Raw genomic sequence first — 25,974 nt, 5'->3', positions numbered from 1 at the left:
TTACTCCAGCGGAGTCGCTTTTGCCGCATGTTTACGGCCGACCACATCAGCTGTGGCGGATGAGTGTGCGTTTGGGCAAGCAACGAGGAGGGCTGGGGGCAGAAGGCATGAGGGGAATGTGGGAGTTGGGCAAGTGGAGCCTCCGGGAAAAGCAACAGGCAATAATGCCATCGCCACCGCCATCGCCATCACCCACTTGCCCAACTGCTCCTGCGATCCGTATTCCGACCCGTAAACGGACGCTGGCTGACGCCGACCCGGATACGGACCCGTACTCCGTACTCCGTACCGATGAATTGCGTGACTGTGCAAGTGAAGCTGTGGATATAATAAAAGTAATTAACAAGTGTTTGCGCTGCATGATGCGGAATTTCAGGCGCGGATAAGCGAGCATACGTGTGGCGTATAGGATATGCCATATGGCATACAGAGGAGGTGCGATTCGAAAGGTAAATTGCGCACTGAATACAAAAAGGGAATTGCTTTAAGTGCCGCGCAAAAAGTCTAATAACCAGTGGGCCCCAGGAAACAAAAACGAGAGGAATAAAAGGACCTCAACTGATCGGAATCCATACCGACTGAAAGCAAGCAGGGATGGGAACAGGAAGCCGGGAGCAGGCAGTAGGGAAGCAAGGGATCTGAAAATCTCTCGACAAATACTTTTGACAGCTCTGGATATTTGATGCTAAAAAACAACAGAACGTAAATTGAAAAGTTTTACACTTAATGCAGGTGTAAGTGGGTGTAGGTGTTAGTCTATATGTGTATTTGTGTGTGTTTTTTTGGGAGCAGATGTACATGTGTGCTATTGTGTTTGGTAACACCGCTTGAAGGCCCCGGAGCTGGAAATCAATTTGTGTGCATTTATTGAAAATTGAATTTCGAATGAGCAGCGACGCGTACACACATGTTGCGCCGTTCCCGGCAGGATGGACTTTTATCCTTGAACTGATTGCTGAAATGGGTCTAGTTTTTCACAGGGTCAGTAATGATTGTTTTCGATCTGCTGGCTCTCATTTAAGCTTTTCAAGATTTTTATTTTCAAATGGACCAAAAGAATACTAAAAAGTTAAATGGAATTTAATAAAATGTTAGCATGTTTGGGTTTTATTTAAAATAAATCGGACCCTGTTTAGAGAGCTAGCCGTAGACCCAGTAAAGTATGCTACAAAATTTGGTTTCTCACAAAAAAAGGATAACAAAAATATCTTTATACTGAAAAGGTGCAATATATATTGGTAAAAATTTAAAGATGTACGTATAAAATCCTAATCCTTTTATTTATCCTTCTATCCCTTTATTTTTTAATAGAAAACCTTCGTTTCACTTCTAAATTCTCTTCTAAATCGACCTCACTTTCTGACAAATTTCTTTAATCGGCTTAATTGATTTCGTATCCTGAATCGTTGTTATGGATTCCGCCTAACACTCGGCTTTGGCTTAACAACTAACCAAATGCTAACAGCAACAGCAACAGAAACAATTGCAGATTGTTCTGCACTCACGAGCTGGCAATAAAAAGGGCAACCGACCAGAGAACGACGAGTTGTACTCTTGTTATTGTTGTTCTCGTCCTGCCAAAGAGTAAACTTGAAGGCAAAAAAAAACGGTTACTAGGTCAGTAACACTACTGCCAGAAACACACGCGTCTGCCGAAGGACCTCTCTTCAGGATTTTCATCCTTTGCAGAGAAAGTGCGTGTGCGCTCTGCTCTCTTTCGCTCTCTCGACGGCCGCCCTTTTTTAGAACATTGAGAGCACAGCATCCGAAGTTCCGCCGAAGAGAGGGCATCACAGTTTTGTAGCTTTGTCGCCCGCCAGGATACGTCACTTCACCTGCCCCAGCATCCAGAGGCGACTCAGTACTCGGTCGTGCCCGCGTCAAACAGGACGATTTCGGACGGATAGTGACAAGGATACCGCGGCTCTCTGGCGGCGGTCCACGGAAATCGGAAAATCGAAAAATCGGTAAATCGGAAGAACAGGCTAACGAACTGAAGTCGGGCCAAGAACCGGATTCGGGCCAGAAAGGAGAACCGCTAAGGCAGCCGGACGGAGTCGCGGGTTTTTCGTCGCTTTCGGCATTAAGTGATAATAAAGTAGCGGCAATCATTTTTAAAATTGTGTGCCAGCTTATGCAAATGTAGAAGTCGCTTAAGAGCCAATCCTCAAGAAAGTGCCAACCGACGTCGCAAAAAAGCCCCAAAAAAGAGGGCCAAGAGAGAAAGTTAAGAAAGAAAAGCCGCAATTTAAGTGGCCTGTGTGTGGCCAACAAAAACAAAAACACCAACAACAGTTTACAAAAAAACAAGAAACCACATAAAAAAAAAAGAAAGAAAAAAAAAATCTCAAGGAGCATAAGGAATCGTAAGCCGCAAATGAACAGCGACAAGCGACAGGCAGTTTGGCCCGCTTTCGTGTAAGTTGCCAAAATTTGTCTACCATACTGCCAGATTGACAAAATGACTGAGTGACTGATTGACTGAATGACTGACTAAATGACTTACTGACTCACTGTGAGTGGCCCTGCCCGACTTTGGTATTGACGAGCATTAATATAAACAGCGGCATTTGTGCTCATTATTTGTGACTTTGGCTTTGGCTTGCGTTCCCATGGCCCTTAAAGTGTTTTCGCGAATACAAATTATCAATTATCGGGGCACTTGTCTCTGATTGGCAGGGGTTCTTCAAAAATACCATTGAGACCAGGCCCAGAAAAGCTAATTACTGAGAGGATAAATAAAAAAGCATGCCAGCCACCTGAATCGGGCCTCAATTAATGGAAAAATATATAGGTTTTTCGGTTGATGCTCTGCTATTTCGGTATGACATTGGCATACTAATCACCTCATTGAAATGCAAATGAGCTGGCTTATATTATGGATTTTATCTGCGGCCTAATAATTTTCCTGTTACATTTTTATCTCGCCGTATCCGCTAAATACCTGGCATCGCTTTTTGTTTTCCAGTCAGGGCCGCACGTGCCCCGTCAACAAAGGAAGAAAAACATTGTTTCCTCCGGATTCGCTTTTGAAAGGCAAACTTTTTATATACTTTTTGTTGTGTTTGAATTCTGTTTTTTTTTTGGGTGAAAGCAAGCCTGGCTTTGGAGATGCTTATCAGCTGGTGGCAAGCCGTAAATTACCAGGGGTCACTGGCAAAGGTCAGTTTTCAGTATCCGGGCTCAGTATCTGAGAAGAATGTTAGTAGCATCTCGTCCGAGAGTCTCAGCAACGTGTTAAGTTGCGAATGAATAGAGGAGGGCAAAAAAGTAATCAGCAAGTGGCTACAAAATAATTATTTAATTAACGGAAGTGCTTCCACAGACATCCACGATGCAACTCAGCCTCCGGGCTGAGAGCTCCGGCAGCTCTTTGGTCCTCCGCTCTGCTCTAAATGCCCATTCATTCGTCTCACTTATCTGGGTGTGCCTGTTCTGGGTCCTGTCCCTGTGTGAGTGTGTATTTCGGCCGTTTTTTGTTTGGCCTCTATAAACAAGCCAACTCGCAAAAAGGGGGCCGCAGGAACGGGTCGCAACTTGGAGCCACTTAAACGTCCGTGACGTTCAACTTTAGGCTTCTAATTTAAATTTAATTAAGTGGGATCATTCGTTTAATGGAAACTGGCCGGATCCGTTGTGGGGCCTTCGCACTTTTCCGTTAGTTTCGCCATCGTCATTATAACGAATAAAGTTCCAAGTGGCCGACTGGCCGAGTAGCCGAGTGGCCAAGTAGAAGCCCGCCCCGGGCTCCTGGCCACGGTTATATGAATATTAAGCGTCTGTTAACCTATTTTCTAAATGCGCTAAATAATCCCGTTCGCGCCGATGCCTTTTTGCTGATGACGGACTAAGCTCCCTCAGCTCCAGACCCGAATCCCGGGCACTGGCCGGAGCTCTGGTTTTTATGGGGCTCGCTGAAATAGACACTGAACAGACTGCAACTTTTCACTCAAGTGGTTTTATGTAGATTGCCTTGGTCAATGTTTGCCTAATGAATGAATGGGGCCAGTCGTAAAGAAAGGGTTCCCATTTGCCGCCCCGGGGATTAGTTACTGTAACTGATATGATTAAAGAGGGGCTAAGCAGCGGGACAAACTTCAAAGGGGAGACAAGCCCGGAGGATGGAGGATAAAACAGTTCAGTAGCTATTGCCTCCTTTGATTTGAGAGGCCTGGTAATCGGCCTTAAAATCAACCAAGAGCATAGGCACTGTCAGTTGGTCTTAAATTTAAATTAAAGTTCAATGCCAGGGAGTCAAATAATTAAACTAATATCCTAAAAGCCATGTCTTCATTTTATTTGCTTAAGTAATGAAAAATCCCACGCTGTATCCAAAATTTAATAAAATACAAGCCATAGGGACTCTGATTTTATCTCCATTTTCATATGAATTTGATAAGTAATTTTAAAATTCCGTGAAAAAATGTAATCAAATAAAACCCTAAAAGGTACAAGCTCTTTGGCCATTTCTTTGTCAGCCCCCAATTTTTTTTTTAAATATTATGGGTTTTTATTTTTGGCCGGTTCCGAGAACCGATGGCGAATTATCAGATAGAACCCCTTACCAATTGGCCAGCTGCGAGTGCGGCGTACCTCAAATAAGCCGATTTAAAAACAATTTCAAAAATTAAACCGTTCTTAAAGCCCACGGGAAATGCAAAAATGTTCAACGCAAAAATGCGGCCCCAAAATAAAACGGCAATCCAAAAATAAAAATCGAATCAGCGTGCGTGTGGGTGGCGCGTTTCTTTGAACGGTTCGGTCGGTTGGGCGATTGAAAAAAAGGACATCGCAAAAAATTCCGGGGGAATGTGGGAGAAAGAGACATTTTGTGAGGGGACAGGCAGACCGACAGACTGGAGACTGCCAAGCGGGCAGTCATTCAGTCAGCCTGAGCTGTGCAATTTTAAATAATTAACAATAAAAAGCATAAAACAAAAACGTAAACAAAAATAAGGCTGGCAAGAGGAGCGGACAAAAACAACATGCATAAAGGACATTTAAAATAAGCGCAAAATCAGCACAAAAACAGCCAGCGAACCGAAAGGATAACGACTGGGGGATATGCTACAGTGACTATGGTACAAAAAGGGGAGGGCCTGCCAGGTGGAACAGGTGTAGTGGGCGTGGATGTGGGGCAGGGACTGCACACGCGACAAAAGCAACAATAACGGCACAAGCTGCTGGCACAGTGACACACTGACAAGGCACCAAGAACAACAACAGCGCCAGGAAGCGCAGTCGGAGACACACACAGACACACACCACACCGTACACCACACGCCTGCATATAGACCAGGTGTACATATTTGCATACAGTTCAGTGGGCCCACACACACTCGCACTTACACTCGAAACTCACACACGCACAAATGCGAGCCTCAGCGGAAAGTGAATGAAACGCGACAGTTGCCAAGTCGACTTCCATTGTGCCAGGTGCCAGTTTTCAGTTACCTGTTACCACACCGAGGAAAAATGGCTACAATTTGTAGACATTTCGTAAGGATCTCCAAGGTTTTGGGAGTATAATCAACAAGTAATACTTTTAAAAGGAATTTATTATACATTGAAGATTAATATTTTTGTTTTAACAAGGTCTTAGCTGCAGGTCCTTTTAGCTTTAAATATTAAGTAAAATGTCTGATTTCTAAGCTCAAAAAAATAGTCTAAAAGCTTGGATAATAATATTATAATATGAATATTCTATTAGAAACAGTCTCTAGGTAGAAAAGTAGTATTTTCAGTGTTTTTTTCGAGCTGCCTTTGAAAAGGTGGCCCAGACACGTGCAGGCCAACGCGTGCCAGTCCAAAGTGCTTTGTGGGGGAGGTCCTTAGCCAAGGGGAGGACTTATAAAATACAGACTAACATAATTCGCCCCAATAAGCAGGAAACGTTTAATTAAGCACACAAAGCCGAACATTTAAGCGACTTACACGGACATAATTTGCATGATAAACTAAACAGAATCTGCTGAAAATCTTCATCTGATATATATTCAAAATTCTACCCCCAAAAAATGGCAAAAACAAAAAACTAAAATACAGGCAACACAAATTATGCAAATTCTGCGCTAAGTGCAGCAAAATGCTCGCAATGCCAGCGACGACAAGCGATCCCGACACAGGCACCACCACCACCAGCAGCAGCAGCAGCTACAGTAGAAAATAAGCGGAAAAGCGGAAAAAAAAGCAGAAACAACGGGGCAGAGGACCCGGGAAAACCGAATAACAATAATAGCAAGAACAACAAAAGAGGCAGAGCCAACAACATTAGACGACGAGGAGACCGGCAGCAATATCAACGGGCTGCAAAATGCGCTTTGGCTTAAAGTTGAGCTGCCTTTGGCCAAGCATTTTATTATGGCTAACGTGGAGTTTCAGCTGGCGGTGGAGCATAGACGGCGGTGGAGGTGGTAGTGGTAGTGGTGGTGGTGGAGGATTTTTAGTCAGCGCACAGCCATCATTAACCGAGAAAATCCCATTAGGTGAGTAACCGTAACCGTAAGCCCAATGCATCTGACAGGGACTCGACCTGCTCGGCTGCTCCTTTTCGCCATCCTGGTTTTGTCGTGGTCTTGCCAGGCACTTAGTTTCATTTTATAACCGCTCAGCTGCACTTGCCCCCAGCTGCAAATGACTTGAAATTCAGCCCTGGAACTATTTTATTTGCACCATCTTGCTTGAAATTAAGAATTTTGTGTTTCATTCGAGCTCTCAGATCGCTTTCCGTTTCATTTGTTTTATTCCGAACTTCGGTATTGGCCAGTGGCCACTTTGAAAGCTGATACGATACGCTTATTAGCTGGCTGGCAAACGCCACTTAAAAATTGGCTCAAATGGCCCGCCAAAAATAACTACAAGAACAACAATACCAGAAGCTACAAAATTTCCAAAAAAAAGCAAGAAAAGACTGTGTAAAAATTACATGAGCAACAACACAAATAAAATTCGAGCAGAAAAGCAATTACAAAGTTTAAAGTGCCTTTGCTTTGAACTTAATTGACAATTTTGGCGAAGCAGCAGCCGACAGGGAGTCCCAAAAAAAGCCAAAAAAAAATGCGAAACAAAATCGAAACTTTTACCGAGAAAGCTGAAAGCACTAACAACATTCTTACACATCTTTGCATATTGCCTCGACCTGTGGAACAGGTGCCATTTTCGAGCAGGGCACCGACGAGGTGCAGTCGGCCTTCAAGTACGCGATGCTCAACCACAACCTGAACGTCTCGTCCCGTCGCTTCGAGCTGCAGGCCTACGTGGACGTAATCAATACGGCGGATGCCTTCAAGCTGTCCCGACTGAGTAAGTATTTCAGTAAACTCTCCATAGCCTTCATTATTTTGTACAATTTTTCTCGAATTTATGAGATGCAGTTGATTTTGCTGAATATTACCAGTTTCATTAACAATGCAAATACTTTCTAGGATATCTCGTTATCTAGGACAATCAATTAATTTATGCGCATTTTTATCGGATTCTTGTCTTAGCCGAAACCAGGCTCGATTTCCACAAAAAACTCTTAATTGCATAAAATTGCATAAATTTCATAGTGCTAATGGAGGCGTCAAAATAAATCTGTTTCGAAAAGAATAGAATGATTTTAATTTAGATAAAATATATAAAAACTAGTAATGAAATAACTGTTGAAATTATAATGAAAACTAATACAAATCTTTCATTAAACTTTCCCCAGTTTGCAATCAGTTCTCACGGGGCGTATACTCTATGCTGGGTGCCGTCTCGCCGGACTCTTTTGATACCCTACACTCGTACTCGAACACCTTCCAGATGCCCTTCGTAACGCCCTGGTTCCCCGAAAAGGTAAGCGCATTAAGACATTAATAAATATTAAAGCGTAGCCAGCCGAGTGCCGGGCTTCAAGGTCGTTTGCCTATTTAAATATGAAATATTAATCATACGCACTGTTGGCTTGCAAAATAAATTGGTAACCTTGAAACTCTGGGCCGTGAAAGTCCTCTAAACAGCAGCTGAACAAAGTGGCAAATATTTATGACCCGCCCAGGTACAAATCATTATAAATACTAGTGAGCTGGGACCAAGTGGGCGACCAGCCAGCCAGCCAGCCATCCAGCCAGCCACTTGTTTCTAATGATGTCCTACCCCACCCGTGTCCTGGGTCCCGTGTACTGGGTGGGATGGCCGTGTGCGTGCGCTTTAAAAATTTATAACACACTTTTGGCCTCATTTAGGCCGGGTATGCCTATAAATCAACCAGGCAAATGCCCAAAACGCGCCCGAAACAGACCAGGACGAGGCACCCCAACAACAATGAGCACTCAATAATGATTCATGTTTACTAACTCGCCATGTCCTTGTTCTTTCTCTCTTTTATTCTCTCCCTCCCTCTGGGTAAATGTGGACGCTGCTGCTACTTTCCATAATTTTCGCGTTTTAGGTGCTTACACCATCGTCTGGCTTCCTCGACTTTGCCCTCAGCATGCGCCCGGATTATCATCAGGCCATCATTGATACAATACAGTTTTATGGATGGCGAAAAATAATTTATCTCTACGATTCCCACGATGGTGAGTACAACCAGCATGCATACAAAAGTATATATCTATATGGGGACTATGTGGGGAGGGGCGTGCCATGGAGAGGATAACGAGGATGCGGAATCGAAAGGAACAGAAAAGAGTCAATAAGCATTTTTCCGCTTTCGTTTCTCGCAACCTCATCTACGCAAACTCTATCATGAATGCACTTGGGAAAATGTTTGTTAAAAAGAGATTTAAGAAGTACCTGATAGGGAGGTCTAATTAATTTCATTTAATATTTGAAAGGCTTGATAAATAAATTTAATTATATGTTATTTATTAAGCATTTTAATTTTGAAACTAAGTCTTTAATCCAAGTGTAGCTCTACTCTAATGAATGTGACCCCTTCGAAGCCCCCCTTTTCACTCTCTAGCGTAAATTTGCTTTGTTATAAGTTTCTGCAAGCATTTTCCATTTACCGACTGCATAAATAAAGTTTAATGACACTGCCGTCTGCATTGAGCGCTTCTGTCTGCTCCGCTCCTTGCCATTGGCAGTCGGACAATTGGTTTATGTGGCCACAGGACACTGGACAGATGGATAGTCCGGAGTCCGAACGGACGGAGAAGGCCAGCGTCTGGCGTTTGCATTATTATTATTAATGAATGCCACGTGAAAATCTTTCTGCGGTCGCCGACAGCACTCAATCAATTCGAGCGACAAGCCAGCCAACAGAGGCAGTGCTTCATGTCCCCGTTTGTTAATCTCTCCTGCATAAATCCCTATCCCCTTTCAGGCTTAGTGCTTAGTGGCACTCAATCAATTCGAGGAATAAGTAATAATTTTGTGGCTTCTTGTTCTCCGACTAATGGACACACGCAAATAAATTTGGATGCTCTCCAGGCAAGATACTACCAATTAATAGAAGGCACAAGTCCCTTTATCTTCCCGACGGTAGAGTATTTGCTCTCCGGGCCCTAAACTACTAGACCGTTTTTCATTTTTCCACAATTCTTTTTCGCCTACTTGGTTTATGACCGTGTTTACATGGGAGCCGAGATGGCAACTTCTGGCACGTAGTCCCTTTTGCCAGTTAAGCGGCCATTGTTTTTCGGCCAGGACTTGGGATCTCGCTGGCTGGCAACTGTTTTGTCGTGGCATGGCTTCCTCGTTTGTTTATTCGACGCGCCAACGAGTTTATTACAATGAAATGGGGAAAACATTTTGCGCCTTGAGCCCAAGATACCAGGCCCAGTCTCGAAAAAAAAATGTATAAATATAGAAGGCCAAAAAAAATAACTATTTATGGGCAATGGCCGGCTTCAGATACGATTTCGAGGAGTGGCGCGTAGGACAAGCCGACAATCACAACAGAAACAACAATCGATGCAAACACAAACAATATTTCGTTATGGGTTCTTTCGCCTCTCCCCGGCTTATAAGTTTATTCTCGCTCCTATTTACGACTTGGCCAAGAAATTGGCTTACACACATTTTCCTTTTTGCTGTGAAATTATTGTATTTGCTTGGAGAGACTCCTCCTCGGAGAGTCCTTGCCAGTTGTTTTGCTTTGTTGTTGCCCCGCCCGAAAATTCCAATACGTGCCATGCCCCCGGGCCGTGCCACATTATATTTGTGTTGCAATAGTCTATGTGCGTGGCAGTCTGTGGGATATTGTTCACTAAAAAACACTTGTGCCGCCCGCGGCTATTGGATTTCCCAGACAAGGCTAGCAGGCGGGCGGGACATCCACACACAGGTCATCAAATAAATCCGCGAGCGAATTGTAGCGCCGAATGTTTAAGGGATTAGGTCTTTAAGCGTTTAATTTTGATGGAAAAAAATAGAATGTGAAATATGCAAACGCATTTAGTTTAGATGCATCATAGAACTAATTGATAAGGATTTTGGGATTTTTTCAGGGCAGAAATTAATTGATTCCGATTCCGAAAAATAAAAGCTTACAACTGCCAATAGGAAAGTGTATTTGATTTGTAAAATAGTACTTAAATATTGACAAAGAATTTAAGAGAGATTAGAGGGCAAATAAATCTGTTAGTCTATTAAGGAGGTCTATTAATTATCGATCAAATAAAGAGGACAGTTGTTCATTTAGAGCAGTATCAGATGGGCTGTGAATGGGCTACGAATGAAATAAATCCTATCTGCAGAAATGGCTTGTCAAAAATTATTACTTACAGTTGGAGAAGTACAAACCCAATGATATTTCACACGTGTGATTGAAATTGAAAAGGCAGTTCACAAAAATTGAGGCGAGCAATGTGCCAAGCAAGCTAAAATAACTTTATTCCATATGGGTATGGGAGCAGAACAGGGCAAGGATGGGCCAGGGCCAGGGACAAGGCTAGAGTAGATTGGGGGCAGGACCACAATTTGACATGCTAACTGCTCGGAGCAGCTGTCCCGCTTCCAGTCATCGACGCCAGCCACGTCAAATGAGCCGTATAAGCAAATTTGCCTCAGACATCTCGGAGCGAAAGCAGTGCCAATGAATTGCAAAGTATTTGCACGTACGAGACACGAGAACAAATGACATGTACATGCAGGAGTGACAGGTGGCGGTGCTCGGCTAGCCGGATTCCAGCTAGAATCCGAGATTCTCCAGGACCTCTTCATAAAGCGATCTGTGGGCCAAATGCCAATTTATTGCGTTGTGGCCGTAAGTTGTTGCCACAATTTCCCTGGCGCGCACACGTTGGCATCGATATTTCGGTATGAAAGGGCATACAATCAACAGTCTGCAATGAAAGTAAATGTCTTACTTACACATAAGCGTATCTATATATAAATGAATATATATGTCCATGGGTATGTGGGGCAGCACCTCGTGTGCTTGCCACGGCAGCTGCCGAAAATGAAGAAGGAATCTGGTTATAAAGAAGAGACAGCTTCAGAGTCGGTGTAGGCGTGGTCGTGGAGCCTTGCCGTGTTAACAGCACATTGACTTGCGGTGAAATGAAATTTATTACTCAGGACCGAGTGAGAAAAAAGGAATAAACATGCCACACAGGACACACAGATACAGAAACAAAGAGATAAGATACAGATACATTTACAGATACAGGACGGTGCGTGAGATTCGTCGCCGGGTTAAGGACGTGTGAAAATATGCTGGGTCATGCTGCAATGAATACGTCAGCATTTCGGTCGAGTGACCAAAAATGCCAGCCATCCAGTCAGCCAGCCTGTCCAATATTGTTTATTAAAGACATGTCTTCAGGTATTAAAGATGAACCCTCCGACTAATCAATGCGACCCTACGGAACCCTAACTGTGGAATTATGCAAATGGTTTTGTTTATAAATGAAAGCCTTGATTGTCTTTTCGCCCTGAAATCCAGACATCCAGAAGCCCGATCCCGAAAACCCATCGGAGGCCATCAAATATGTATCTCCAATAGCGATACAACGTTCGATATGAGTGCTTTGTGTGGATATAAAAATCTGAAACGAATCTCGGATAGAGTGAGCATCATGAATAATAAGCGAGCGCTGATTGTTCACGGCTAGAGAGGAATGCTACATAATTTAAATGGCATAGGAATTTGCATAAACTGCGTCAAATGGCAGCGCAAATTGCGTTAAGACAAGACAACCGGAGAAGTCCTTGGCCAGGACTCCACTCTGGGCTTTGGGCTCTTGGCCTCTTCACGCTTTACTGTTTTGTTACTGTTACGGCTGACTGCCATTAATTTAACCATTATGGGGTTTACTGCGCTTTCACTTTCATGTTATTTGATACTTTTAATGCCAGTCGGCCGCCCCCGCTTCCCTTCATTCGAGGCCATTGAAAACATATGCGCAAAGCCTTTGAGCTTGTCAGCATAATTTTCCCCAGTAAACCGGCAACCAGCAACCATCTACCAGTTACTGGCAAGGCAGAAGGCCGTCGACGACGCAGTTTGTAAGTAATTAAACCGGCAAAAGTTTTTGATAGCACAACAACCAAACACGGCCTGTCCTGACCATGGCTGTAAAAGCGCGTTACAAGCTGCCAAATTGGGGCGTGGCACTTAAAGCCATCTAGTCCTGTGTATCCTAATTAGGGGCAGTACGTCAAGTTGAATCCAGTTAATGCATAAATTATGAAATATTTAGATTTATATTCAATCGGAGGAGACTCGAGCAGGAAATGAAAAGTGGCTGGCTTCAGGAAATACACATATTGATGTACATATGTATTCGGGGAAAGTTTCTCCATAATAATTACGTTTTGTTTATCTGCCATTCGGCCACAACGCCTCTGTCAGTCAACTTTCTCCATAAAATGTAGGGAGGGATATGTCTTAGTTGTCCGCCGCCGTGTGTGATGTCCACAATCCGTATCTATTTCTATATCTCCAGCCGGCGAGTATCTGTGTATCTTTGCATCTGTTTATGGGTGCTGGTGGCAGGAAAACTTCATTTCCGCAAAACTAACTTTTGTTTAACATAACAAATTGTCTTGTTTGCTTTTTGCATTTAAGGGAAAAGTGTGGCAGTTACTAGGTTACTAGGGGGCAAGGGGCGTGGCCATTGTGGCTGACAGATTTGCATAAAGTCATAGGAGAGATAATAGCCAGATAGGACTACATGGCACATGGCTTTCAAGTATAATTCCAACTCGCATTGGTATTTCCAGATCGAGTTTCGAGGCTCACAACAAATTGAATTTGGCCCCGAGGGGCAGTGGACAAAAAAATAAATATAATTGTAAATTAAATTCGTTACATAAACGAAAATGAAAGAGCTCCGACCGCAGATCGGGCAAAAAAATAAAAACAATAAAAATCAACGGAAATACTCAACCGCACACACACTCTCGCATGAGATACGAGTGTGCGGATGCGGATTGCGATTCGGATTTTGGGAATCCGGAGGAGAGACCCCAATTTCGAGCCATAAAGTCGGTGCAGGGAGGTAATGGGGAGTCGGGGCGATGGGGCGATGGGAAACTCGAATTATATGCGGGGTGAGCCACAAACATGTTTTGATATCAAAAATGAAATAAAACAAGAAAGGAAAGCTAACTTCGGGCGGAGCCGAAGTTGATATACCCTTGCAGTTGAGTCGCAGTCCGCTAGGTGGCACCACGCATCTTATATTATTAGATATATAAAAGATCGTATATAGTCGGCCGATCCTTATGAAATTTGGCATATCGAATTATTTTGCCAAAAGAGGAATCCATTGAAACTCCCATGCTTTTAACTTGAAAAACAACGAAGTTATAGCATTTCCGATCAATCAGTTATATGACAGCTATAGGATATAGTTGGCCGATCCTTATGAAATTCGACAAATCAGATTTTTTTTCCCAAAATTGAATCTGTACCAAATCCCATCTATCTAACTTAAAAAACACCAAAGTTATGCCAATTTCGATCGTTCTATGACAGCTATAGGATATAGTCGGCCGATCCTTACGAAATTTTGTACATAAGATATTTTGGTCAAATATAACATGTGTAGAAACTCCCAACCCTCTAACTTAAAAAACACCAAAGTTATGGCATTTCCAATCAATCAGTTATATGGCAGCTATAGGATATAGTCGACCGATCCCGGCCGTTCCGACTTATATACTGCCTGCAAAGGAAAGAAGGGTGTGTGCAAAGTTTCAACTCGATAGCTTTAAAACTGAGAGACTAGTTTGCGTAGAAACAGACAGACGGACAGACGGACAGACGGACCGACTGACAGACGGACAGACGGACAGACGGACATGCTCATATCGACTCAGGAGGTGATCCTGATCAAGAATATATATACTTTATAGGGTCGGAGATGTCTCCTTCACTGCGTTGCACACTTTTGACCAAAATTATAATACCCTCTGCAAGGGTATAAAAAATCCTCGTCCGCAACAGCATGCTCTTCAATTACACTTTCGATTTTCCGATTCATACACACAGATACACACACTCTCACACCCAGGCACACACCAAATCCAAGCGGCAAATCTCAAATCGAAAAAAAAGAACCGAAAAAAACGCAAAAATCAAATCCAAACGCAAGCCAAGCAAATAGAAGTGGCAATGACAAAACGGGGGAGGGGAGTGGCCGGGGCAGGGGCAGGAGGTTGGGGCAAGGGCTGGGAGCAGGGAGCTGGGGCAGGGGCAGGATCAGGAGCAAGGGGAGGGGTAAAGGAAGTGCCAGCAAATGAAATTGTATAAAAGGCAAGGCAGAAAATTTATTGCACAACGAGCAGAGCCAGAGCGCAGAAAAAATGGCCGCTCACTCATCCACACATACACGCATTCACACACACAGACTCACACGCACACAGCCATAGCCACAGCCACAGCCAGGAAGGCGAAAAAGAATGTCCTGTATTATGCAAGGCAATTTGATACCCAAAAAAGTCTCGTTATTCAAGAACAAAAAACCAAATAGTGAACGTGGATTTTTTCAATTTCTTTATTGACTCGAATCCGTTTTGAATTCTAAACGAAATAGAGTAGAAATAGAAAAATAAAAAGTAGTATATTTTTTAATAATAGAATAGAATAGAAACGGAAAAAGGATCATTAGAGAACTATTTTATAATCTAAGCCATCTAAATATTTTTATTTTGAAAATAACTTATAATTTAGCAAACAAAAGTCACTTTAATACTTTAATCCTTGTCATATTTAATAAAAAATAAAAATCATTAAAAAATGTAACTCCTTAACTTGAAATTGATAAACTAATCTACCCAATAATACCCTATATTCGAACTACATAAGAATCCCAACCCGACATGGTGAAAATCAAAGCAACAACAAATTGGAAATGTATTGAGAACGATCTGCCCGTGCGTAGCTGTAGGCGTGGCACCACCAACCCATACCAATACAAATACAAGCAAAAATACAAATACACGAAAAAAAGAGGATAAAAAACAAGAAGAATGTCTAAATCAAAATCCAGCAGAAGCCAGAAGCAAAAAGCAAATCCCATTTTATCCGCAAACATAAATTGAAGGCGCATTGGAGTTGCACCGCCATGTCTCATGCGACATCCAGTTGAGATTTTTCCTGCCATTCGAGTTCGCTTTTCCATCTTTTCCATCCTATGCTTCCATCCCTTGCCGGCTCCTTTTCCTCAGTTTTCCTTTGGCCTTTCTTTGTTTGGTGCGTAGCTGTAATATAAATCATCCGCCTGTCTGTCACTCTGCCGCTCTGCCGCTCCGCCGCTCAGCCGCTCCGTCTGGCTGTCGGTGGATCCTGTGTACGTATCCCTTATCCTTCACCACATCTCACTCTACCATTTTGTCCCTGGCGCATTGAATCGTTGAGTTCTGACTCGCAAACTTCTGACTGAGGCGAGTCCTTCGAGAAAAGGATCAACGGATAGAGTCCATGGGGGCAGTGTGAGAGTGGGATTGGGACGAAGCGGAAGAATGATAGCCGGAGGAGCCAGGGCTCGTCTTAAGTGCAAATGAAAGCTGCATGGGGGTGGCGGCAGTTAGTTGCAGCCATAACTCAATAAGCACAAATGCAAATTACGACAGCCGAGGAATGGGATCGGAATCTCGGCCGCATATCACAACAGCAGGACAGCTGTAGGCCGGGGATAAAGGATAACGACGATGGCCCTGCCAAGTGGTCCAAAACTTGGCCTTGCCCCAGGCCCCGGCATTGCCAACATACTGCTGCATTTGGCCTGGTTTCTCGCACCCCGTTTGTGTATCTTGGTATCTGCCAGATATGCAGTGGCAGGCACGCATCCTTGTATCCGTTTTCGGTAAATTTCAAATTGAAACTGATTTTGCTCCTTTGGCTTTTGTTTGTTCTAGAGGTCGGTATGGGTAGATGGGTAGATGGGTGGGCGGTAGGCGGTAGGCGGTATATGGACGTGTGTGGCCTATTTTTAAACAAAGCAAATGCCCAAGTGTCAGGCGACACAGAAAACAAAAGCGTTTTCGAAGAGAAATTTAAAGGAATGCAGTCTTTTCGGTGATTTAGGATACTGCCGGAAAATAATCCTTAAATGGTCTAAACTCTATTCAAAGGTGATATCAAAATTCTATGGAAAATCAAGACCAAACCAGATAATGGCATCAGCTGATTAGCAGCGATTTCCATAATGTAAGGCGCTTATTTCCGAAAATAATTCAATTCACTTCAAATGGGCTTTGTGAATAAGCAGATTTCGGCGTAAATAACGCTCTGATTCCGATTTTTGGTCGGGTGAACGGGCGGTAAGGTAACCCCTTGTCTCAATTTCACCCTCCAGGGTGCTCTCTGTGTATGTGTGGGCTTCAGTATAGGGTTTTGGGGGGGAAGAGTTGCAAATGCTCGTCTTGTTGATAAGGGATTGGGAGCCAGAATTGTCGGTAGAAGGGGGAGAGACCCAAGGGCAATGGGGATTATTCCCTTCCAGTAGCTAACGACTCGCAAAACTGTTGATGGTTGTAATTTGTGTGCCCCTTCCAATGCATATGTATGTGTGGCCATATGGCCATTGTCTGTGTCCGTGTGTGAGAGAGTCTGACGGGAGCGGGGGGTGTGTAAATTTACCCAAAGGGCAGTTAATTAACAGGATCACACTTACTATTCCGCAGGTCTGCTGCGCCTGCAGCAAATCTACCAGGGCCTGAAGCCCGGCAACGAGTCCTTCCAAGTGGAGCTGGTCAAGCGCATCTCCAACGTCAGCATGGCCATCGAGTTCCTGCACACTCTCGAGCAAATTGGCCGCTACGATAACAAGCACATCGTCCTGGACTGCCCCACGGAAATGGCCAAGCAAATACTCATCCAGCATGTTCGCGATTTGCGCCTGGGCCGGCGCACCTATCACTATTTGCTGAGCGGTCTGGTAAGTGTTACTGTTCCACCACCAGCACAACCTCACCTGCCACCGAACTCCAAATCTTAGCAGCACCCCAGCAGGGACCCCATCTGTACCCCCATCACATCACTTTAAAAGCCTCTTGTATTGCCCGCCATTACAGGTCATGGACGATCGCTGGGAAAGCGAAATAATCGAATTCGGGGCCATTAACATCACGGGCTTTCGCATCGTGGACACCAACCGGCGGCTGGTGCGCGAGTTCTACGACAGCTGGAAGCGACTGGATCCCCAGATGAGCGTGGGAGCTGGTCGTGAATCGATTTCGGTAAGAGACCATTATCTATGCGTCGGAATGCGAATGCCGGAATGGAATCCCAGAACGAGGCCAACACACACTAGTTGTGCCACTAGTTTGGCAGTTAAATATTTGCGAGGATTTAATGTTTACCGGGGGACGTACGGCACAGAGCACAGTACGGAACAGAACATAGAACGCAGGACATTGGACGAAGGATAGAGGACATAGGATACAGGGCAGGGGACATTGAAAAGGAGACAGGACACTGCAAAAGACTATAGTATAGTATAGTTTGCGGCGCTTTGTCGGTGCTTTGCGCTCTGTTTGCGCCAGTGTTTGTGTTTGTATTTGTGTTTGTGTTGTGTGTAGTCAAATACTCGTATACGGACTCCTCCAAGGATTCGTCCCAGCGACAGATTTCAGATTTCACTTTTAGCCAGAGGCCAGGAGACGGATGGCTATCGCACAACTTGCAGTCAAAGGCACATGTGTCCTTGTCGCTGCTACTCCGTTCCTCGTTGTCCTTGTCATTGTAGCTGCGACATAGACATTTACACTTTGGATAAAATAAATAGTTTTAAACGATATTACGAGCTTAGTTTTGTTAAAAGATAGTAAATAGAGAGTAGATTTGTTAAAAGATAGATAGATGAGATAAGTAATTAAAAATTATTAGGAAAATTATTTGGACAAGCCAACCAAATTTAAACAGCATGTTTGATTTATTCGCTAAAACTATGTTAAAAAGCTTAAATTTATTTTCAAAAAACTTAAAAGTTTCTTGAAATAATTTATTTATTTTCCTAATTATTTTTTTAGACGTGTAAACGAGGAAGCTTTGCGAAAACGCAAGTTGGTTTAGTTTGCGCTTGCTGGCTGTTTATATTTGTATTTCCTTGGCATTATCCTTGTTGACAAAGATTTCACTTTGTGGCGCTTAAATGTTAGTTGAATTCAACAGCAGGACGACAGTCCTCTCCGGTCCGGTCTCATTCCGTCCGTATTTGGTCCGTTCCGGTCCGGCTTCTGGAGCGCTGCCATTGCTCTCTTTGGCAGTGTTTGTTTGTTTATTTGGCTCGCGTGTAAGTGTGGGTGTGGTGAGTGTGTGTGCCAGGGCGGGGGGCTGAGGCGAAAAGGACTCAGGTTGGCAAGAGGAAATTCACATTAAAGTCTTTGTGTGGCAGTCTGTTTACCCAACTGCCAGTAGGCCAGTTTAGTAACTGGCTCAGCTAAACTCTTAAATATTAAATCAAAGTTTTTTTCCCCCCCACTCCTTTGTGCGGTTTAATGTGCGACACGTTTTGTGGCTGAATCCCCGCTGGGTTTTCGGCTAGCTTAACCCCTCGTCCGCCCGGCCACTCCTGTCCTGAAAGGGCCCCATAAATAAGGCCAAAGACAGCCAACCCCCGGGGGGCTATGGCTGCGAAAATTGTGAATAACAGCGTGTAATGCACTCATTAGATCCCGGATGGCTCTGATTTTCTTTTTTTTGCCCGCCAGGCTATGGGCTGGAGGAAGCGGGTGATAGTTATTCACACATTACTGATTAGTCATCGCGACCGGGGGTTAATCCGACGGTGAATGAAGACTTCCAATAATTCCTTTTTGTTATCCCATTTTTCAGGCACAGGCGGCACTCATGTATGATGCGGTCTTCGTCCTGGTGGAGGCCTTCAATAAAATCTTGCGCAAGAAGCCGGACCAGTTCCGGAACAATGTACAACGCCGCAGCCAAAATTTGATGGTCGCCCAGGCAGCTGCCTCCACGTCCATGGACGGGTACAACTACAATGCTAGCGGCGGAAACGGCGGTACTTCCACGGGTGGCAGTGGCAGTGGCAGCTATGCCGGCGGCGATTCCAGTGGATCTGGTGGCGCCGCCTCCCGGGCCCTGGACTGCAATACGGCCAAGGGCTGGGTGAATGCCTGGGAGCATGGCGATAAAATATCGCGCTATTTGAGAAAGGTGAGGTCTCGACTAGAACTAGAGCCACGGCGGTAGTCATGTTCCCTATGATGACGCGGACACAGCACCGACATCGATACAGCTGCCAGTCGGGGCAAACTGACAAAGCAATTAAACACCCACCCACCCATCCATCCTCATAATGTTCCTGTTTTATCGTCCAACCGCCTCTCTATATCTCCCTTTTGCTCCGCAGGTGGAAATCGAGGGCCTAACCGGGGACATCAAATTCAACGATGACGGCAGACGCGTCAATTACACGCTGCACGTTGTCGAGATGACAGTAAACAGCGCCATGGTATGTGTCTACATCGCCCAGTGTATATATGTGGGTGTTTGTCTAATGGTCCGGACCAGGTGAAGCCACCCGGGAAAAAGTTAAAGCCACCGGGAAGCTTCACAATGCAGCTCCTAGTCTTTTTGGGGAATTTTCAACGTTATACTTCTCAAGTTGGTTTGAGAACTTTAAAGACTTTTTGTTAGGCTTTGGACTTGAAGCTGTTTAATCTTGAAATGTTGTTCTAAAAAGGAGCTAAGAATTCTTTAATAACTATATTTTTTAAAGCAAGGTATTAAACCAAATCTAATAGACTTATTTCTCAAGCTGTGAACTAGAACACAATTCAAAGTTAGGCAAATATCGATTTAGCCTGAGTCCACCGTTGGGAATCAAGTGTCGATGGCTGCATTATTTATGGCCCGACCACCTGAGAAATTTATAATCTTTTGGGGATTTTCTTTTCTGACAACCTGAAAAACCCACGTATCCCACAGGTCAAGGTGGCCGAGTGGAATGACGATGCCGGACTGCAGCCCCTGAATGCCAAATACGTCCGTCTGCGTCCGCATGTGGAGTTCGAGAAGAACCGCACCTACATCGTGACCACCGTTTTGGAAGAGCCCTACATCATGCTGAAGAAGGCGGTTTTCGGTGAGAAGCTGCATGGAAACGAACGCTTCGAGGGATATTGCAAGGATCTGGCAGATCTGCTGGCCAAGGAGCTTGGCATTAACTGTAAGTGTAATTTCGGAATGGAACAGGAAGCGCTGCTTAATCGGGCGTAGTTGTCCCTGCTTCAGAATTGATAGTTTGAGGCACTTGGAAAATATATTTATTTATTTTTTGGATCTAAATAATTTTTTATTATTATATGTTCCTTTTACAAAAATTGTTCTGTTTAAAATATTTCTATAAAATATTTATTAAACATTAGAAAATGTACATCTCTTTAAAATATAAATTTCTTTAACTATATTTTCTTTATGTGTATTTCAATTTCAGATGAACTGCGCCCGGTCAAGGATGGAAATTACGGATCGGAGAAGTCCACGGAACACGGCGGCTGGGATGGCATGGTGGGGGAGCTGGTGCGCAAGGTGAGTCCTCTGGCATGTGGCCTCGATTCCCCAAAACTGACTCTGAACTCCTTCGCCTGCAGGAAGCGGATATTGCGATTTCCCCCCTGACGATTACCGCCGAACGCGAACGTGTCATCGACTTTAGCAAGCCGTTCATGTCGCTGGGCATCTCCATCATGATTAAGAAGCCAGTGAAGCAGACGCCCGGCGTGTTCAGCTTCATGAATCCTTTATCGCAGGAAATTTGGGTGCGTATATGTTGGTAGTTTCCCCCTATCCCGGACCCCATGTCCTTTTTGGCTCCTGCACTTTACCTTATTGGCGCTCAGCGAACCGGTGCAGCTTGGCAACCCAAGGACCCCAGGACCCAAAGCTGGCAACATTTTAATCAAGATTCTTGTGCGACTATTGAGTCCTAGACGCGTATATGCACACTGCCAGTTGGCATTGCTTCCCAAAATTTCTAATTATTTCCCGTCCTAGTCTTTGACGACCAAACACACAGAAGGCAATGTGTTTATTTTCAGTTTGGTAACGAGTCAAAATGTTGCAAAAATTGCGCTGCATACAAATGAGTAAAGTTTTTAAACAATTTCTTCATTTCGCCATCACCAAAGCCGTCGCCTCCGCCTGCTTGGTAATTTTAACGCTCGCCAATTTTTCGCTTTTCCCTATTTTTTATTATTTCCAGCGAAGCTGTTTTATTTTATTTTATTTTTTTGGTCGGTGGTCGGTTGGTCCAACTACTCGCCTTCGAGGCGAATGCTGCTCCGCTCCGGGAAAGTTTGCGGCAAAGTTTCGACTTGTATATTTATTTCTTCTGGTTTCGGCTTCAACTTGGCACCACGTAAGCTCCCAAAGTTTAATAGAGTAAACGACAAAGTTTTTTGTGCTTGTGCCTCTGTTTGCCACTGTGTTTGCCTTTTTCTTTTACTTTATTTTAGTGCCTGTGGAGTGCCTGTGGACAGCAGCGACAAAAGCAAAATTAAATGCTAATAAAAGTCGGCGAGCAGCGCGCCAAAGTGAAAGCTAATGCGTAATTTGACATGAGCTAAAAAATTACAAATGCAAATTAGTTTCCAGGGGTTGGAGTCTTCCGAGGGTCCAGGGGTACAAGCGAAAGTGTAAGGGGCGAGGGCAAAGGCAAAAGCAAAAGCAAAAGCCAAGGCGCAAAGTTAACAAGCTAATAAAAAAGTCTTTTACAAAAAATTTATCATAAATTAAATGAAGCATTTTAGCTGCACACACAGGCTCACACACTGAGCTCAAAAGCAACAGCAACAGCAACAAAGCGGGAAATCCTTCTTAGAAGAGCCAGTGTGTGGGTGTAAGGATGTGTGTGTGTGTGTGTGTGGTGAAGCCATTCAGGCATATGAAAGCAGCGGCGACAAGGACACACCTTTCCTTTTGACACAAAGGCGCTCTCCATGGCAGCCATTCAGGTGCTGACAGCTCCGGCCACTCACACCTCCTCGCACACACACTCTCCATACACTGAACAAAAGAAAATTACTTTAAAATTCAAAGGGAAGTACAAAAGACTTCCTTCTTGTGTGTTCTACACTTGAAAAAGATTCAAAGGATCTTTCTAAGGATTCTGTTACGAATTTGGGAATAAACAGCAATTTTTACATATATTTTTTTGCCTGTTCCTTGAAGCAATAAAAACAGTGGCAACTGTTGCCAGACAGCCGACGGCAGACTTCCTGTCGATGTCCTTGGCTGCCATTGTCTCGCCCCTCGACCTGCCCCACACACCAGCCTTGTCCCGGCTCCATTAGGTTAATGTTTCGCTATTTTCTACGAACCCCCGGCCGCTTCCGCTTCAATTAGTTAAGAAAATTTAATGAAAAAAGCAGGAGCAGCAGCAGTGGCAGTGGCAGCACAGGTGCTTGCACAGGTGTTCAGGTGGCAGCCAGCAGCCAAACCGCCAGCCATTCATGTTCATCGTCACGAGCGTCTCATGTTTACTCATCCCCTCCACCACCCTCTCTTTTCTTCTTTCTCTTTTTGGCCACCGCCGTCCCGTCACCGTCATCGCCTTCTCACCTGCCGCTCGGGGCCAACAACAACAGGTGAGCGTCATCTTCAGCTACATTGGCGTGAGCATCGTGCTGTTCTTTGTGTCGCGCTTCTCGCCACATGAATGGCGCCTCGTGCAGCAGCCGCCGCAGCAATCACAGTCGCCAGGTGAGTGTACCCCATGCTTTTACCTTCCGTAGCACACCTGTTACCTGTTACCGTCCTCCTCGGGTATTTAAATATTGAATTAAATTGTGTTTCGCGCTAAAGCAGAGACAAAGGAGGGAACACGCTTAAGAAAACAAGCTCAAAAATTAGCATCCACTTGAAAAACATCTAATTATAGAGGGTCCTGCGATTAAAATGAATAAATGAATCATTTTTGTAAAGAATTTCTTGGGAAACATTTTATAAAGAGTTGATTAAAAAACAATTACTAAAGTAAAACCACAAATAATCCGAAAACCAATAGAATATTCCTTTATTTAAAATGTTAACTAAATTATAAATCATTGAGTTATTGTCCAATTATGGCCAGAAGTGTAATCGAACTCCATATCCTGCTGTGATTTCTGCGTTAAACGAAATGGAAATCTCCAAAATCTCGCATCTGCTACAACTTTGGGCTTTATTTTGAATTCGAATTTCATTTGATTTCATGAAAATTCAATTATTTCGATTCAATTTTCCGTCGCTGCTGTTTTTGCTGGGAGTCGCCATATGTATATGAACTGCCAGTTAGAGGAAGGAAGGGAGAATGCGACCCGATTGACAGACAGAGACAGCAGTCGCATGAAGTGGAGTGGCTGTTCATAACAATCTATTGACATCCTGCAAAACATCCTAAATGTAATTTTAGCGGAAAGTAAACAACATTTTGTATGCAGGCAGCGTTGGCACACAGTGTAAAAACGAATGATAGACAAACAGAGTCAATGCGATGGCGGTAGGGGCCAAAGATGGCGGACAGAGGACAAGGGACAAGGGACACGGAGCTTGGGTGACGGGACAAAGCCAAGTGCAAAATAAGACCTGGCAGCACAAGAGAGTGCAGGAAAATGGAATGAAAGGACATGCTGCCATGCAGCCAGCAAAATCAGCATCCACATCAGCAGCAGCAGCAGCAGCAGCAGGAGCAGGAGCAGGAGCAGCTGAAGCAAAAGCATGAGCTGAATCAGAAGCAATAGCTGGAGCAGCAATGTCATCACATCTCCTCCTGGCATTCAATGGCTTTGCAATTGAAGCAAATGGGGGAATAGGAACTCACTTGCTATGGGTTTGATTGCATATCAATTAGAGCAGGCGCAAAAAGCCGAGCCAAACGAAATGATTGAAACTTGGACAGTCGACATGGGCACGTACTGAGAGCTCACTCCTTTATCCTTGCCCTTTGACACTGACCGAAATGGGAGGGGAGATCCAGGATAACGGACTTGAAAGGTTCTTCTTTAAAAGTAATAGAGAAGAGATGTTGGTGTATAAATCTCTTGATAGCCAACTTATGTTTCCTTTAAGGTTGATTGAAAATCAAAAAATATATTTTATAAAAAAATATGCTAGATTATTAGCTTAAAATATTAATATTAATTATTATCTAAAATCATTTTTATATTTTAAAGTGCTTTTGATTTTCTTCCGGCCACGACATCTGAGTTTGTCGTCTGCGGTTTCATTTTGTGGCCAACTCACAGGACATGCCTTTTTTGGTCTTTCAGATCCGCATGCACATCACGAACAGCTTGCCAATCAGCAGCCGCCCGGCATCATTGGTGGTGCACCCATACCGGCTCCACCCGGACCCCCGACTCCAGGCGCCCAATCGGCAGCTGGCGCTGCTGCCTTGCAGGCCGCCCTTTCGGCCGGAAGTCCCGGATCCGGTGGCTCATCCTCGACGGCAGTCAATGAGTTCAGTGTGTGGAACTCCTTCTGGTTTTCACTGGCCGCGTTTATGCAGCAGGGATGCGATCTGTCGCCGAGATCCGTATCCGGGCGGATTGCCGCTGCCTCCTGGTTCTTCTTCACCCTCATCCTTATCTCCTCGTACACAGCCAACCTGGCTGCCTTCCTCACTGTGGAAAGGATGGTCACGCCCATTAATTCGCCGGAGGACCTGGCTATGCAGACGGAGGTTCAATACGGCACCCTGTTGCACGGCTCTACCTGGGACTTTTTCCGGGTAAGTAGGTCTACACTGGGCAAATCCTTTGAAATAGTAAACTTTTTCAAAAGGAATGAAACGATACGAAAATTTTGAAGTTCCTATAATCTTTGTCAAAAATAACCCAACCCAAAAATAATCCGATTCTTGAACGGAATGATTAAACGATTTGTATATCGATTCTCCATAAATCTGCATTAAAACCTGAGAATGTACATTTTTTTAGATTTATTGTCAAATTTGCCCTTCAAAAATCATAAAAGTAGATGGAGTGGATCGGCGACACCGAAGGCTATATCTTTGGTAAAAATCATCTGATTTTTGAACGAATACCTTAAAAAATTCGAAGATCGATTCTCCATAATTCTGCATAAAAATTTGAGAGCGTAATTTTTTTGATATTTTTTTAAATTTGCTGGGGGATGCCCTTCAAAAGTCATCAAAGTGGATGCAGCCACTAGATCGGCCCCAGAAAAGGCTATCTCTTTGAGAAAATTCATCCCAATCTTAAACGGAATACCTCAAACAATTCGTAGATCGAGTCTCCATTAATCTGCATCAAAATCTGAAAACGTCATTTTTTTTTTGGATTTATTGTCAAATTTGCTGGGGGATGCCCTTTCAAAAGACATCAAAGTGGATGAAGCCACTATATCGCCCCCAGTGTAGGCTATATCTTCGGCAAAAATCATCCGATTCTTGAACGTATTCTTGAAGGTATTCTTGAATACCTTAAACTATTCGTAGATTGATTTCGAATTTGCTTCAGGGTTCTCTACTAGATTGTTTTCTGTGCACATCATGTACCTTTCCATTAGACAGCCCCTTAAGGGAGCCATGGGTGGCCTGGGGAGCCTCTCGATTGCCTGGCAGCCAAATTAATTTCGGGTAC

At 44.0% G+C, this 25,974-nt stretch overlaps 1 protein-coding gene across 1 annotated transcript in view; it reads left to right on the top strand.

Annotated features, from left to right (window-relative positions):
- The first annotated feature begins 1,832 nt into the window (after positions 1 to 1,832).
- The window catches only part of LOC6493727 (glutamate receptor 1), a 28,272-nt gene continuing 4,130 nt past the window's right edge, over positions 1,833 to 25,974 (top strand). The window contains exons 1-14 of the mRNA XM_032454133.2: positions 1,833 to 2,418; positions 6,046 to 6,485; positions 7,150 to 7,302; positions 7,694 to 7,821; positions 8,417 to 8,546; positions 17,050 to 17,303; positions 17,440 to 17,604; positions 19,202 to 19,543; positions 19,740 to 19,841; positions 20,318 to 20,558; positions 20,826 to 20,920; positions 20,983 to 21,150; positions 22,978 to 23,092; positions 24,640 to 25,100. Coding sequence (XP_032310024.1) covers positions 6,314 to 6,485; positions 7,150 to 7,302; positions 7,694 to 7,821; positions 8,417 to 8,546; positions 17,050 to 17,303; positions 17,440 to 17,604; positions 19,202 to 19,543; positions 19,740 to 19,841; positions 20,318 to 20,558; positions 20,826 to 20,920; positions 20,983 to 21,150; positions 22,978 to 23,092; positions 24,640 to 25,100 — 2,526 coding nt within the window. The 5' untranslated portion in view covers positions 1,833 to 2,418; positions 6,046 to 6,313. The remainder of the gene's footprint in view (positions 2,419 to 6,045; positions 6,486 to 7,149; positions 7,303 to 7,693; positions 7,822 to 8,416; positions 8,547 to 17,049; positions 17,304 to 17,439; positions 17,605 to 19,201; positions 19,544 to 19,739; positions 19,842 to 20,317; positions 20,559 to 20,825; positions 20,921 to 20,982; positions 21,151 to 22,977; positions 23,093 to 24,639; positions 25,101 to 25,974) is intronic.

This window comes from Drosophila ananassae, chromosome 2R, assembly GCF_017639315.1.
Source record: "Drosophila ananassae strain 14024-0371.13 chromosome 2R, ASM1763931v2, whole genome shotgun sequence".
Lineage (NCBI taxonomy): Eukaryota > Metazoa > Arthropoda > Insecta > Diptera > Drosophilidae > Drosophila > Drosophila ananassae.
This window is presented reverse-complemented; position numbering and strand designations above follow the sequence as displayed.